Source organism: Microtus pennsylvanicus, chromosome 10 (assembly GCF_037038515.1).
Source record: "Microtus pennsylvanicus isolate mMicPen1 chromosome 10, mMicPen1.hap1, whole genome shotgun sequence".
Lineage (NCBI taxonomy): Eukaryota > Metazoa > Chordata > Mammalia > Rodentia > Cricetidae > Microtus > Microtus pennsylvanicus.
In genome coordinates, this window is record NC_134588.1 from 88,577,003 (window position 1) to 88,592,529 (window position 15,527).

General features: G+C 41.2%; 1 protein-coding gene across 1 annotated transcript in view; it reads left to right on the plus strand.

Annotated features, from left to right (window-relative positions):
* Nek4 (NIMA related kinase 4) overlaps positions 1-15,527 on the plus strand; it is a 48,500-nt gene that overhangs the window by 5,654 nt on the left and 27,319 nt on the right. Inside the window, exons 2-7 of the mRNA XM_075989001.1 lie at positions 1,994-2,260; positions 3,723-3,920; positions 4,116-4,223; positions 6,438-6,592; positions 10,622-10,763; positions 14,557-14,943. Of these exons, the coding sequence (XP_075845116.1) occupies positions 1,994-2,260; positions 3,723-3,920; positions 4,116-4,223; positions 6,438-6,592; positions 10,622-10,763; positions 14,557-14,943 (1,257 nt within the window). The remainder of the gene's footprint in view (positions 1-1,993; positions 2,261-3,722; positions 3,921-4,115; positions 4,224-6,437; positions 6,593-10,621; positions 10,764-14,556; positions 14,944-15,527) is intronic.

Here is a 15,527-nt window from a genome sequence, read left to right on the forward strand (position 1 = left end):
CCTCCTCCCTCTCCAGTCCGAAGAGCAGTCAGGGTTCCCCCGCTTCATCCAGGTCTAGGAAGGTGAGCATCCAAACAGGCTAGCTCCCACAAAGCCAATACACGCAGCAGGATCAAAACCCATTGCCATTGTCCTGGCCTTAGCAGCTCTCATTCATGTTCAGAGAGTCCGGTTTTATCTCATGCTTTTTCAGTCCCAATAGATCAGCCCCACTGTCTCAGTGGGTGGGTGCACCCCTCATGGTCCTTGCTCATGTTCTCCCTCTTTCTGCTCCTCATTTGGACCTTGGGAGTTCAGCCCGGTGCTCCAATGTGGGTCTTTATCTCTATCTCGATCCATCGCCAGATGAAGGTTCTATGGTGATATGCAAGATATTCATCAGTATGGCTATAGGATCGGGCCATTTCAGGCTCCCTCTCCTCAGCTGCCCAAGGAACTAGCTAGGGGCATCTCCTTGAACACCTGGGAACCCCTCTAGAGTCAAGTCTCTCGCCAACCCTAAAATGGCTCCCTTAATTAAGATATATATTTCCCTGCTCCCATATCTACCCTTCCTTTATCTCAACCATCCCATTCCCCCAAGCTCTCCCCATCCTCCCCTTCTCACTTTTCTCTCCCTATCTCTCCTCACCCCCATCCCACCCCACCCCCAAGTTCCCAGTTTTTGCCCAGCAATCTTGTCTACTTCCAATATCCAGAAGGATAACTATATGTTATATGTTTTTCTTTGGGTTCACCTTCTTATTTAGCTTCTCTAGGATCACAAATTATAGGCTCAATGTCCTTTATTTATGGCTAGAAACCAATTATGAGTGAGTACATCCCATGTTCATCTTTTTGGGTCTGGGTTACCTCACTCAGGATAGTGTTTTCTACTTCCATCCATTTGCATGCAAAATTCAAAATGTCATTGTTTTTTTTTTTTTTTTACCGCTGAGTAGTACTCTAATATGTATATATTCCACACTTTCTTCATCCATTCTTCCATTGAAGGGCATCTAGGTTGTTTCCAGGTTTTGGCTATTACAAATAATGCTGCTATGAACATAGTTGAACAAATGCTTTTGTAGTATGATAGGGTATCTCTTGGGTATATTCCCCAGAGTGGTATTGCTGAGTCCTGGGGTAGGTTGATCCCAAATTTCCTGAGAAACCGCCACACTGCTTTCCAGAGTGGTTGCACAAGTTTGCATTCCCACCAGCAATGGATGAGTGTACCCCTTACTCCACAACCTCTCCAGCAAAGGCTATCATTGGTGTTTTTGATTTTAGCCATTCTGACAGGTGTAAGATGGTTTCTCAAAGTTGTTTTGATTTGCATTTCCCTGATCGGTAAGCAGGTTGAGCATGACCTTAAGTGTCTTTTGGCCATTTGAACTTCTTCAGTTGAGAATTCTCTGTTCAGTTCAGTGCCCCATTTTTCAATTGGGTTAATTAGCATTTAGCAGTTTTATGCTTTTTGGGGGAGGGTGGTTTCAAGATGGGATTTCTTTGTGTAATAATGCTGGCTGTCCTGGAACTCACTTTGTAGTCCAGGCTGGACCATTGAGGTCCTCCTGCCTCTGCCTCCCAAGTGCTAGGCTAGGACTAAAAGTGGTGCACACCACCACCACCTGGCTTGCTTTTTTTTTTTTTGGTTTGGTTTTTCAAGATAGGTTTCTCTGTGTAGCTAGCCCTTGCTGTCCGGGAACTCACTCTGCAGACCAGGCTGGCCTCGAACTCAGAGATCAATTTGCCTCTGCCTCCAGAGTCCTGGTATTAAAGGCGTGCACCACCACCAGTAGGTCAGTTTTTTGCTCTTTGATTCATCTCCTCTTCAATGTATCCTCCTGGCAATTTTATGCCTCTTGAAAATCAAGCCAGTGGTTTATCTGATAGGCTTCAGGTGGTTGGTTTTGAGGACTGGACGTCCGTGAGAACTCTCAGCTACTTCTGAACCTAGAGAATTCTCTGCTATCTTGCACCTTGTGAAAGTATGCATTTTCTTTGTCAGTATGTCATCAAAACACTGAACCTCCGAAATGCCTCCAGCCGCGAGCGCCGAGCTGCGGAGCAGGAAGCTCAGCTCCTGTCTCAGCTGAAGCACCCCAACATTGTCACCTACAAAGAGTCGTGGGAGGGAGGAGATGGTCTGCTCTACATCGTCATGGGCTTCTGCGAAGGAGGTGATCTGTACCGGAAGCTCAAGGAGCAGAAAGGACAGCTTCTGCCTGAGAGTCAGGTGGTGGAGTGGTTTGTACAGATCGCCATGGCTTTGCAGGTACTGTCATGTTCATGGATTCCTGTAGGCTCCAGTGTGGCAGGAAGGTAGCAGGTGTATTTTCCTGTGCCAGGGATGACATGATAGGCTAGTGACCCATGGGTTGTGAATGAGATTTCATATATAATTACGGGAGATACCAATTCTGTGTGCATTTAATATTCATAGCAAAGTCAGTTTTAGAGCCTTGAATTGGCAGGGAACAAAGGATGAATGTGTGTCTTATTGTTTGGTCAGCTATGCCATGTTGAAAGATGGCTGGGTCAGTTAATAGTCTGACACTGTGGGGCTCAGGTTGTCCTGTTTCTGTGGCCCAGTGGATAAAAATGCTGAACAGATTTGTGTTTTAAAATGCACATCTCCTGAGTGAGACTGGGTTGTTTGTTTTTGTTGTTGTTTTGATGTTTTTTGGTTATTTTGAGACAGAGTTTCTCTGTGTAACAGTCCTGGCTGTCCTATAACTAGCTCTTGTCAACCAAACTGGTCTCAAACTCATAGAGATCCATGCCTGTCTCTGCCTCCTGAGTGTTGGGATTAGAGGTGTGCACCAGCACCGCCCGGCAAGTGTGAGACTGGTTTTGAAGTATCGTGCAGGCCCTGGGCTTATTTGCCTGCAGTTAACTGACCTTGTTTAAATTTTCACATGCTCTCTTAAGGTAAGAGTGATGCTGTTGTACTTTAAATGTTGTCTGGATTTTATAGGTCTGAGAGGAGAGTACCTCTGACTTTGGATAAGTTGTTCTACCTTCAATGGTAGTTTTGTAGGTTTTTATTTGTTTCTTGGAGACAAAGATTCTCTTTAGTCTAGACTGGCCTGGAACTTACTACGTAGCTCAAGATTATCTCAAACTCACAGCAGTCCTCCTCTGTGAGCCTTCCAAGTGTTGGTCTTAATAGGCCTATGCCACCATACCTGGTTTATAATGGATCCAGGCATTATAAAGTATGATACAGTTGTCAAGACATCAGGTACCAAATATAACTAATATGTGGAGCTTAATTTTGTGTGTGTGTATACCCATTCATAGATATGTGCACATGCATATGTACATATGTGTGTAGAAGCCAGATGTTAAAGTGTTAGACAGGGTCTCTCATTGACCATGAAATGCACTTACGTGGCAGTGAGCTCCAGAGATCCTCTGGTCTTTGCCTCTCCAGGGCTAGGAATGTGCCAGCATGCCTGGCTGTTTACAGAGTGCTGGTGGTCTAAACTCAGGGTCTCAGGCTGTGTGGCAAATACTTTGCCAGCTGAGCTGTCTCCAGCCCCTGGACCTCACTTTTCTTACTTTGAAAGTTGTAAAGTAGTTCTTTTAGAGCTTATAGAACAGTAATGTTTTTGGTTGGCAGATAGCTAAGACTCTTTAACTCATGTAATTATTGGTGATATATATAAAAAACTGGAAATGAGAAAATAAATTAGTATGCTTACATAAGATGAAAACGTTTCCTCTCTTCTCAGTATTTACACGAGAAACATATCCTTCATCGAGATCTGAAAACTCAGAATGTCTTCTTAACAAGAACAAACATCATCAAGGTGGGCGACCTGGGCATTGCCCGAGTGCTGGAGCACCACAGCGACATGGCAAGCACCCTCATTGGCACTCCCTATTATATGAGCCCTGAGTTGTTCTCAAACCAACCCTACAACTATAAGGTAGGATGCATACAGCTGTAAAGGTGTGTATTGCCTGATCTTGTCTCTGGGAACACATCAGAATTTCAGAGCCCATATAAGTAGTGATAACAGAATTAACTATGAATCATTTGGAAGAAAATGTATGCTTTGTTTTGAGGGGAAAATGTGAATAAGCTATTCAACATTTAACCATGTACTGTTCTTCTTTTGTAGTCTGATGTTTGGGCTTTGGGATGCTGTGTCTATGAAATGGCCACCCTGAAGCACGCTTTTAATGCAAAAGACATGAATTCCTTAGTTTATCGGATTATTGAAGGAAAGGTAAAACAAATTTTAGAATTAATTGGACAGGTTTCTATCATACAGCTTTGTAAATATCTATTATTATGATCGTTGATTTTTTTTTTCAGTACACACCTTTACAGTTGTATGCATCCTACCTCGGTCCAACCTGGGGCAAATGCAGAGTAAGCACTCCATCACTGAGCTACGTCCCCAGCCCTCACTCATGACTTTGGTTAACTGACTAATACTCATTTCTCCCAGCTGGCGAATTAGTAATATAAGATCTCTTCTGTGAAAAAAGTTGAAATTGAGATGTGTTTGATTTTTCTCTTAATTTAATGTACAAGTAGCTGATTGATTCCAAAGAGGTGGCAGTTTGAAAACATCCTCCCTGCTACTGACTGCAGGATGTGTAGGTGCTCTAGGAAGCAAAGGTGCTCTCTCCCAGTAACCCAGGGATGAGTGAGCCCTGTTTACAGTGACTCCATGCTGTGAGAATGTGCTCTTTGTCATAATTACAAGTAACTGATTGAGAACTGCAGAAGGTATTAAATATAATGTGGATGCCAGAAATACTACCTTCATGTTATTTCCCGAGGCTGGTTGCCCTTTGTAGTGGCTTAAAGATTATTCAAAGATTCAATGAAAATATTTTAGAGGACGCAAGTAAAATCTTCCAATTTTAAGGGTTGAAGAGGTGGCTCATTGTTTAAGAATGCTTGCACTGAGCCACATAGAAGCTCTCAGCTGCCTATAACTGCAGAACCTAGGGCATTCGATGCCCTCTTTCAACCTCTCTCATCCTGTGCTTGTGGTAACATCTACATGCATGCTGGCAAAACACCCATACACATAAAATCAAAATAGAAACTCTTTAAAATTTTTTCCAGCATACTATTTAAAGAACTCAGTTTTAAAAAGGAATAAAAAGTTCTCTATTTTCATCTTATTGATAACTACGATTAGCAATTTATTCCAAGGCCTCTCTTTTCTTTCTTTGAAACAGATAGAGCTCTGGGTGTCTATGTACTTACACACAGTTCTCTAAACAAGAAACAAATGGAGTCCCACTGTGCGTGGAGGTGGGACCCAGCCTGCATTTTTGACTTAGCTGTCAGTATTTGCCTTCTACTTTGAAGCAGCTGCCTAGTGTTTATGGGAAACATGTTGGTGTGAAGAGACACCATGACCACAGCAACTCTTATAAAGAAAACATTTAACTGGGGTAGCTTGCTTACAGTTTCAGAGGTTCAGTCCGTTATCATCACAGGGAGCATGGTGTCATGCAGGTAGACGTGGTGCTGGCTACATCTTGACTTGCAGGCAACAGGAAGTCTACTGAGACAATGGGTGGTTTTCTAAGCCTAGGGAACCTCGAAGCCTGCCCCCACAGTGACACACTTCCTCCAACAAGGCCACACCCACTCTAACAAAGCCACAGCTCCTAAAAGTGCCACTCCCTATGAGATTATGGGAGCCAATTACATTCAGACTACTCCAGTGGCACAACTTACTTCTAAATCCTCTGTACTTGAACACTTTATTTCTTATTACTGACTACTTCAAGACCAATACTGCACTGAATATTCTGGTGTATAAAACTTTTTTTTTTTTTTTTGATTTTTCAAGACAGGGTTTCTCCGTAGCTTTTTGGTTCCTGTCCTGGAACTAGCTCTTGTAGACCAGGCTGGCCTCGAACTCACAGAGATCCGCCTGCCTCTGCCTCCCGAGTGCTGGGATTAAAGGCGTGAGCCACCACTGCCCGGCTCTGGTGTATAAAACTTATTTGTGCTCTTGGGCTAAAGGAATAGCTCAATGGGTAAAGATTAGTGCAGGCCTAATGACATGGTTTGATCCTAGAACTGAGGGTGGGAGGAGAGAACCAACTCTCAAAAGTTGTTCTTGGCTTGAATGTGTGCATGACCATTAATGCACACATGCTCATATACTAATAATAAATAAAACTTGAAAAAGAAACTTGTGTTTCTCTCTGAAGGACAGAGTCTTCAGACAGGACTGCTGAGCTGAGGTGAATGCTGTTGTATTCTTACAGCTCGCTATTATAACCAGAACAGACACATAAACTAGCTAGCTGTTTTCTACTTTTGCAAATGCATGACTTTACATAAATAATAAATGTTAATAGTTTTATATATTTTAATGCTTTTTCAGTATTGGAAAACCCCTGCCAGTTTTTGCTTTGTATCATAATGTCATTAATCATAATTACAGAATTGTTATTCTTTGCAGTTGCCACCAATGCCAAAAGTTTATAGCTCAGAGCTGGCAGAGCTGATCCGAACAATGCTGAGCAAGAGACCTGAAGAGAGACCCTCTGTGCGGAGCATCCTGAGGCAGCCTTATATAAAACACCAAATATCCTTATTTTTGGAGGCCACAAAGGCGTAAGATACTTCCCTTACAGAAACCTGGACTACACTGATGGGGCAAAAGAGGGTAGCTTCTAGATTTTCATATATAAAATTTATAGTGAGGGTTTTTTTTTTGACAAAAAGTAAAACTGCATAATTAGAATACATAAGAGGACAGAATTCTACCTTCTTTTATTTTGTTTTATTTTATTTTTTTGGTATGGGCCTCAAAATTTAACTTGCATAGAAAAGTAACAAAATCTATTAAATAAGAGTTTTATGTTTTGTAAGTAGAATGAAGTTTTATGACTTGAAGAGCTTGAAGCAGTGAACCCTAATGGAGCTGTGGTAGGCTGGCAGGAAAGGGAACTGTGAAAAAGAACTCTGTGGGAAGTAACAGAAAATTAGGATTATTTTACTAAGGTCTGCAGATTTATGTCCACCTCAGCTTTCCATTTTTTATTTTTTTAATTCTTCTTCATCTTCTTCTTACTCTTACTTGTTTTGGTTTTTGTTTGTTTTGTTTTGAGACAGGATTTCTCTGTGTAACAGTACTGGTTGTTCCTGGAACTTGCTGTGTAGACCAGGCTGGCCTCAAACTCAAGGAAATTCCTCTGCCTCTGCCTCCATAGTGTTGGGATTAAAGATGTGCACCATCCCTGCCCAGCAAAGTCACATTTCTTAGAGCGGCATATTCTGGCACCTTTCACACATACATGTTAGTCTGGGCTAGTGGCACGGGATCCCAGCTACTCAGGATCACAAAAGCAAAGTCTGTCCAAGTTAGAGAGTGAGCCACCCAGGTCTACTTAAGTGAAAGCTTGTCGTAGAATTCAAATGGGCTGAACATGTAGCTCGGTAGTGGAGTACTTGCCCTGTGTATGCAAAGCCCTAAATCATAGAAGCAAAACCACAGCAAATACTAAAATTGGCATAAGTATTGAAATAAAAAACATGGAGAACCATTTAGAGGGACTGGTAAGGTAGCTTAGCAGGCAAAGGCACTTGCCACCAATCTTGAGAACCTGAGTTCAGTCCCCAGGATCCACATAGTGTAAAGAGAAGCAGCTCTTACAAGTCGTCCTCTGATCTCCGCATGGGTGCACACAAAGACATGAATATATGTGATTTTTTAAAAAATTGTTTTTATGAGATATCTATTTTTCTCTGTTCCCCTCCGTTCCTCTCCCTTCCCTTCCCACCCTCTCCCATGGTTTTCATGCTCCCAATTTACTCAGGAGATCTTGTCTTTTCTACTTCCCATGTAGATTAGATCCATGTATATTAGGGTCCTCATTGTTGTCTAGGTTCTTTGGGATAATAAATTGTAGGCTGCTTTTCTTTGCTTTATGTCTAAAAGCCACTTATGAGTGAGTACATATGAAATTTGTCTTTCTGAGTCTGGGTTATCTCGTTCAATATGATGTTTTCTAGATTCATCCATTTGCCCGCAAATTTCAAGATGTCATTATTTTTTTCTGCTGTGTACTAACTACTCCATTGTGTAAATGTACCACATTTTCCCTTATGCATTCTTTGGTCAAGGGGCATTTAGGTTGTTCCCAGGTTCTAGCTATGACAAATAATGCTGCTATGAACATAGTTGAGAACAGGTGTAAGATAGATTCTCAGAGTTGTTTTGATTTGCATTTCTCTAGTTGAGCATTTCCTTAAGTGTCTTTCAGTCATTTAGATTCCTCTGTTGAGAGTTATCTTTTTAGGTCTGTACCCCATTTTTTAACTGGATTATTTGTTCTTTTGGTGACCAATTAATTGAGTTCTTTGTATATTGTGGAGGTCAGCCCTCTGTCCAATGTGGAGTTGGTGCAGATTTTTTTCCCATTCTATAGGCTGTTGTTTTGTCTTATTAACAGTGTCCTTTGCTTTACAGAAGCTTCTCGGTTTCAGGGAGTCCCATTTATTGTTTTTCTCAGAGTCTGTGCTGCTGGGGTTATATGTAGGAAGTAGTCTCCTGTGCCCATGTGTTCAAGTGTACTTCCTACTTCTTCTTCTATGAGGTTCAGTGTGGTTATTATAGTAATATATAGCTATTAGACATGTTTATTATAGTACTATAAATAAATAGAATTTTATTTAGCACACAGAACAATTATGTATATATATACACACATGCATCAAATAGAAAGAAGGCTAATTCCATATTTGAATTAAACTGGACAAGCAGATTTCCAGATAATTTGTAGAATCATATCTCTTGATGTGTTTGTTAGGCTGTTTCCAGTAAAAAGATTAAAATAAAAACAAAACAAGAGCCGGGCGGTGGTGGCGCATGCCTTTAATCCCAGCACTCGGGAGGCAGAGGCAGGCGGATCTCTGTGAGTTCGAGACCAGCCTGGTCTACAAGAGCTAGTTCCAGGACAGGCTCCAAAACCACAGAGAAACCCTGTCTCGAAAAACCACACACACACAAAAAAACAAAAAACAAAAAAAAAAAACAAAACAAGGCAGAGAAGGCCAAGTTTTGAACTTTCCTCCTAGCACTGCTTTCATTGTGTCCCATAAATTAGGGTATGTTGTGTGGTCATTTTCATTGGATTTTAGGAAGTCTTTCATTTCTTCCTTTATTTCTTCCTTGACCCATTGATGGTTCGAATGTATGTGATTTTTTAATTGTTTAGAGAGGTACTATTAACTTTTCGCATGTAAGAAAATGGTCATGTGGCCGGGCGGTGGTGGCGCACGCCTTTAATCCCAGCACTCGGGAGGCAGAGGCAGGCGGATCTCTGTGAGTTCGAGACCAGCCTGGTCTACAAGGACTAGTTCCAGGACAGGCTCCAAAGCCACAGAGAAACCCTGTCTTGAAAAACCAAAAAAAAAAAAAAAAAAAAAAAAAGAAAGAAAATGGTCATGTAAGAAAAATGGTGCTCAAATTTCTGAGCATTCGAAGGTTTTCGCTTCATTCTAACTTCAAGAGAAAAGGAATTTCTTTTTTTGACCACAGGTCTTACTTTTAGCAAACTGATATTTCAGCATCTAAGACTTAGGATCAGACAAGACTATCACAGTCTTGTTAGCTTAGTTCTGCCTATGGCAAGATAACTTTGGGAGGAAGGAGGCAATGTTAGAGATGCTCCTGGGATGAACAGTTTTTCCTTTTGAGATAAGGTCTTGCTGTGTAGCCAAGAACTTGGACTCTTGGTGTCCTGCTGCAGTGTCCTAAGTGCTGGAATGGTGGGATTGTAGACATGTATAGACATGTACGTCACTCCACTCCAGCCCAATACTACTGCTTCTTCCTTCCTTCCTTCCTTCCTTCCTTCCTTCCTTCCTTCCTTCCTTCCTTCCTTCCTTCCTTCCTTTCTTTCCTTTTTTTTCCCCCCGTTTCTTGAGACAGGATTTCTCTGTGTAGCCTTGGCTGTCCTAGAACTCACTTTGTAGACCAAACTCACAGAGACCCACCTACCTCTGCCTCCACGTGCTGGGATTAAAGGTGTGTGCCAAATGTGGTACATTTACACAATGGAGTACTACACAGCAGAAAAAAATGACAGCTTGAATTTTGTGGGAAAATGGATGTAGCTAGAAAACATTATTTTGAGTGAGGTAACCCAGACACAGAAAGACAGTTATCACATGTACTCACTCAGAGGTGATTTTTAAACATAAAGCAAAGAAAGCCAGCCTACAAACCACAATCCCAGAGAACTTAGACCACAATGAGGACACTAAGAGAGACTTACATAGATATAATCTATATGGGAAGTAGAAAGTAGAAAAAGACAAGATCTCCTGAGTAAATTGGGAGCATGGAGACCTTGGGGGAGGGTTGAAGGAGGGAGGGGAGAGGCAGGGAGGGCAGCAGAGAAAAATGTAGAGCTCAATAAATATCAATAAAAAAAATTATACAAAAAAGCGTGTGCCACCACTGCTCTGCTGTAATCTTGAATATCTTAAAGACAAAGGTTTTAGAAAATGCCTTCTAGGTTTTGACTAACTTCTGTAAAATGATGTAGTTTTATTGTAGACACACATTTCACATATTTTTCAAACTGTCAATCATCACTGTGTTGATAATAGTACTTTCTTTTCTTCCCTGCAAAGAAAAACTTCCAAAAATAACGTTAAAAACTGTGACTCCAGAGCCAAGCCTGTAGCTGCTGTAGTTTCCAGAAGGGAAGAACCGGATCATGAAGTGATGCACTCCCAGCCCTGCTCTTCTGAGGGCTCCACTGCACATGCCATGGTATGCTCCCTGGGCCAGTGCTTTAAGAACTGTGAACCACAGGCCATTTACACCAACATTTAAGTCATGTGTCAGTATCTGTGCTTTGCTAGAGATTCATTATACAGTTACTTCCAATTTTAAAGAAAGCATACTGGAGAGGGTCAGCCTTGTTTCTCACTTTATTTACAGTAGACTGTCAAACTGTTCACAAAGTCAATACAGTAAGTTTTTATCTTAAGATAAAATTTGCATAAAAACTATTTTAAAATATTCATGTGTGTGTGTGTCTATATGAGTGTATTCCCATGTGTGTGAAAGTGTAACATCTGTGTTTGTGAGGGCCAGAATAGGGCGTTGAATCCTTTAGAGCTGAAGTTACAAGCATGATTTGGATGCCTGGCTTGGTATGTGGGTGTTGGGATGCACCCTGTGGTCCTCACGATTGCACAACAAGCATTAGCTGCAGCGCCATCTCTGTAGCGCCACAAAAGCCCTGTGGACAATTATGGGCACTTAGCACACCCACGAATTGCAATGATCACCTTTTTTCAGTTCTAAAATATTTTATCATCAAAAGGAAGCTCTTCACACATTGAGCTGTCTTTTTTTTTTTTTTTTTTTTTTTTTTTGAGCTGTCTTCTTTCTGGCCTTCTCTACCTTGCCAAACACCAATGTGTTTTCTTTCTCTATGGATTTCCCTTTCCTGAATATTTTATATAAATGGAATCATACAACAGGTGGCCTTTTATATCTGAGTTATTATGTTTTAAATGTTTATCCATGTAGCATATACCAAGACTTCACTTCTTTTAGGTCTGAATAGTAAACCACGTTGGTTTATCCTCTCGTCTATTAGTGGACATTTGAATTCTTTTCACCTGTTGGGTCTTGCTGTGAACATTTAGATCTCGGGCTCGAACCTGCTCTCAGCTTTTTGTGCTGTCTACCTGTATGTAAAAGCTAGGCCAAGTGATAATTTCTGTGTTTAGCCTCTTGATGCACCACACAGTTTTCCACAGAAACTGTATCTTTCTGCATTTCCAATTTCTTCATGTTCTCACCAACAAATATTACTTCCTGTCTTGATGGTTCAATTTTTATTTTTTCTTTTTTTATTTTATTGATATTTATTGAGCTCTACATTTTTCTCTGCCCCCCTCCCTGCCTCTCCCCTCCCTACTTCAACCCTCCCTCAAAGTCCCCATGCTTCCATTCAGTTCCCTTGGTCCTCCTGTTCTTATGCCAATACCAGACTGTTTTCAGTACTGTAGCTCTGTAGTAGAGTTTGAAGTCAGGGATTGTGATGCCTCCAGAAGTTCTTTTATTGTACAGGATTGTTTTGGCTATCCTGGGTTTTTTGCTTTTCCATATGAAGTTGAGTACCGTTCTTTCGAGGTCTTTGAAGAATTTTGCTGGGCATTGTATTGAATCTGTTCAAATTTTATTAGTAAGTATTAATATAGTAATATCAGCCAGGCATGGTGGTGTACACCTTTAATCCTAGCACGTGGGAGGCAGAGGCAGGTAGATCTCTGTGAGTTTAAGATCAGCCTGGTCTACAGAGGGAGTTTCAGGACAGCCAGGACTACACAGAGAAGCCCTATCTTAGAAAAAAAACTCACAAAAACTTTGTTAAATTTATTTATTAGTTCTACTAGGTAGATAGCTAGGTGTGTATATGAATGTGTGTGTGCTGTGTTGTGTGTGTGTGTGTGTGTGTGTGTGAGAGAGAGAGAGAGAGAGAGAGAGAGAGAGAGAGAGAGAGAGAGAGAGAGAGATCAGATAGATATTTTCTGTATTCCTTTAATGCAGATGCCTCATTGTTTTTCTTGCCTAACTGCTCTGGCTACAACATACAGTATTATGTTGAGAGCAGGCAGTGGGAGCAGGCCTTCACTTTGTTTCTGATCTGGAAGGGAAGGCGTTTAGAGTTTGTCACTAAGTGTAATGTGGGGTTTCCACACATGGCCTTACTGTCTTAGTATCCTCTAGTCCTAGTTGGTTTTTCCACATCATGCAAGGGTATTGAGTTTTGTCAGAGGATTTTTTCTGCAACTATTGACATGATCATGTGCTTTTTTCTTCATTTTTAAACAGTTTCCCCACCAATACTAAGGTTTTCACCCCAGCCTTGTGCATGGTAGGCAGAGGCTCTTTCTCTGAACTGTGTGCCCAGACCTTGAGAAGCATTTCTTTAGTTCATTCATTCATTCGTTCGTCTATTTATTCATTTATTTTGGGGTGTGTGTAAGAGAGAAAGTGAGATGGGGGAAGGAAGGGAAGGAAAGAATTTGTAGGAGTGTGTTCTCTTTCTACCATGTAGGTTCCAGCGGGTCATACCCAGGTCATCAGGCTTGGCAGTAAATGCCCTTATTAGCTGAGCTGTCTTGACACTTTGTATCTTAACAGCTCTTAAGCAGAATATCCAGTGTCCTGGCTTATATTTACAATGTTGTAACATAGCCATCATCACTGTCCTCAGAAATTCTTCCATTATATAAAACTGAAACTCCTTACTTGTTCAAGCTGTGACTATCACTCTATTTCTGTTTTCTATATCAATGAAGTTTTCTGCTTTAGACAGTCTATATAAATAGAATCATACTACACATACACATATATAAACATATTTAGTTTTTCTCTGTGTAGCTCTGGCTGTCCTGGAACTTGCTCTGTAAACCAGACTGATCTTGAATTCAGAGATCCACCTATCTCTACTTTCTGAGTGCTGGGATTAAAGGCATGCACCACCAGTGTGCAGCTGTATACAATATTATTTTTATCTGGCTTTTTCACTTAGCGTTTTGTTTTATAGCACATGTTAAAATGCCATCTCCTCCCTTTAAAAAGTTTGATGTGTCTGTATATGTGTGTGAGTACACGGCATGTGTGGGCGCTCACAGAAGCCGTCTCATGTACAGACCACGTTTATAGACCGTCTCATGTATAGACCACGTTTATAGACCGTCTCATGTATAGACCACGTTTATAGACCATCTCATGTATAGACCACGTTTATAGACCGTCTCATGTATAGACCACGTTTATAGACCGTCTCATGTATAGACCACGTTTTATCTATTGATTTGCTGGGGAATTTGGGTTGTCTCTACCTTTTCTCTCTCTCTCTCTCTCTCTTTCTTATGAGACAGGACCTGTATGATTTATCTCTGACTGTCCTGGAGCTCAGTATTTAGACCAGACTGGCCTCTGCCTCCCAAGTATTGGATTAAAGGCATGTGCTATCACATCCAGCATTCCTTCCCCCCCCCCCCTTTTTTTTAAAAAATAAATAAATAGAGTCTTGCTATTTAGCCCTGGGTAGCTTGGAACTCACTGTCCTCAGACTGGTCTCAAATCATGACTGTCCCCCTATTTCATCTGGATGGTGGGATCCCAGGTGAGTACCACTATGCACACCCTTTTAAATAAAGATACTGGAGTCATTGGCCCACATACTTTCTTGAGTTCTTTTTTTATTTATTTTTTTTAAAGTGCACATCATGAGGCTGGGGAGATTTCCTAGTAGTTAAGAGCACTGGCTGTTCTTCCAAAGACCGGTTCAGTTCCCAGTACCCACATGGCAGGTCACATCTGTCTGTAACTTCAGTTCCAGAGTTTCTGACACCTCACACAGACATACATGCAGGCAAAGCATCAATGATCATAATTTAGTAAAAATATAGTGCATGACAAAAAGTAGAATTGAGTAATTCTGTTTAACTTCTTGAGGAAACTGCTGTTCCATTTAGAGTTAATTTTTGTATACAATATGAGTTACTGTAATAACTTCAGAACATCTTTTACCCAGGGTGAAGATAAGTGTTTGTCCCAAGAGAAACCAGTGGCCGTTGATCCCTTGAAATCACCTGCTAGCCTCAAAGGCCACACTGGCAAACCCATCATGAACAATACGGCAGAGTCATTTGCTACGATCAGTAGAATAAATATCGATATCTTGCCTGCAGAAAGGAGGAACTCAGCAAATGATGACATAGTTCAGGAGACTCAACCAAGACAGTCGGATGCCTCTGATGAAGTAGACAGTCAATTCAGTATTTCTCAAGACAGGAAAGAGAGATTCCGGGGTGATACCAAGTCCAGTGATCAGCCTGACAGTCTGCTTCCCAGACGGTCCTCTGATGATTGTGGTGGGGAAGGGAATGAACTGGTGGTGAAGGACCAAAAGCCAGACCAGGTGAGTGATACACACCTGGTTTTCAGAGAGAAAAAACGGCAAGTATGTTGCAAAGGTGTAAGTATGGGGCTGGAGAGATGGTTTGGTTCCTGTTGCTCTTGCAGTGGGCCTGGGTTTGGTTCCCATCACCCCTATGGTGGCTCATAACCATCCGTAACTCCAGGTCCAGGAGATCCTAGCACTAGCATGCATGTGGTACCCATACATACATGCAGACAAATTACTCATACCTATAAAATAAATAAATATTAATTTTGAACTATTAATAAAACCTAACCATATGGTTATGTCAGTTGTCTGTTATACAAGTTTAAACTAGAAAACTGTTTTCGTCACCTATTAAAAAGAACAGCAAAACTGAACCAAACCATGCATGTGTAGTCACAGCCACTCCCCTTTCCTCTTCATTCACAGCCATGGTCACATTTGTGGATTCGCCAATTCTGAGCATCTTATGTAAATAGACTCATGATTTTGTGTCCGGTTTCTTTTCCTTTACATAATATTTTAGGTTTTCAAAGTTTATCCATGGCATTGCATGCCAGTATGTTTTTATTGTCAAGTATGTTGCCCTGTATGTATCT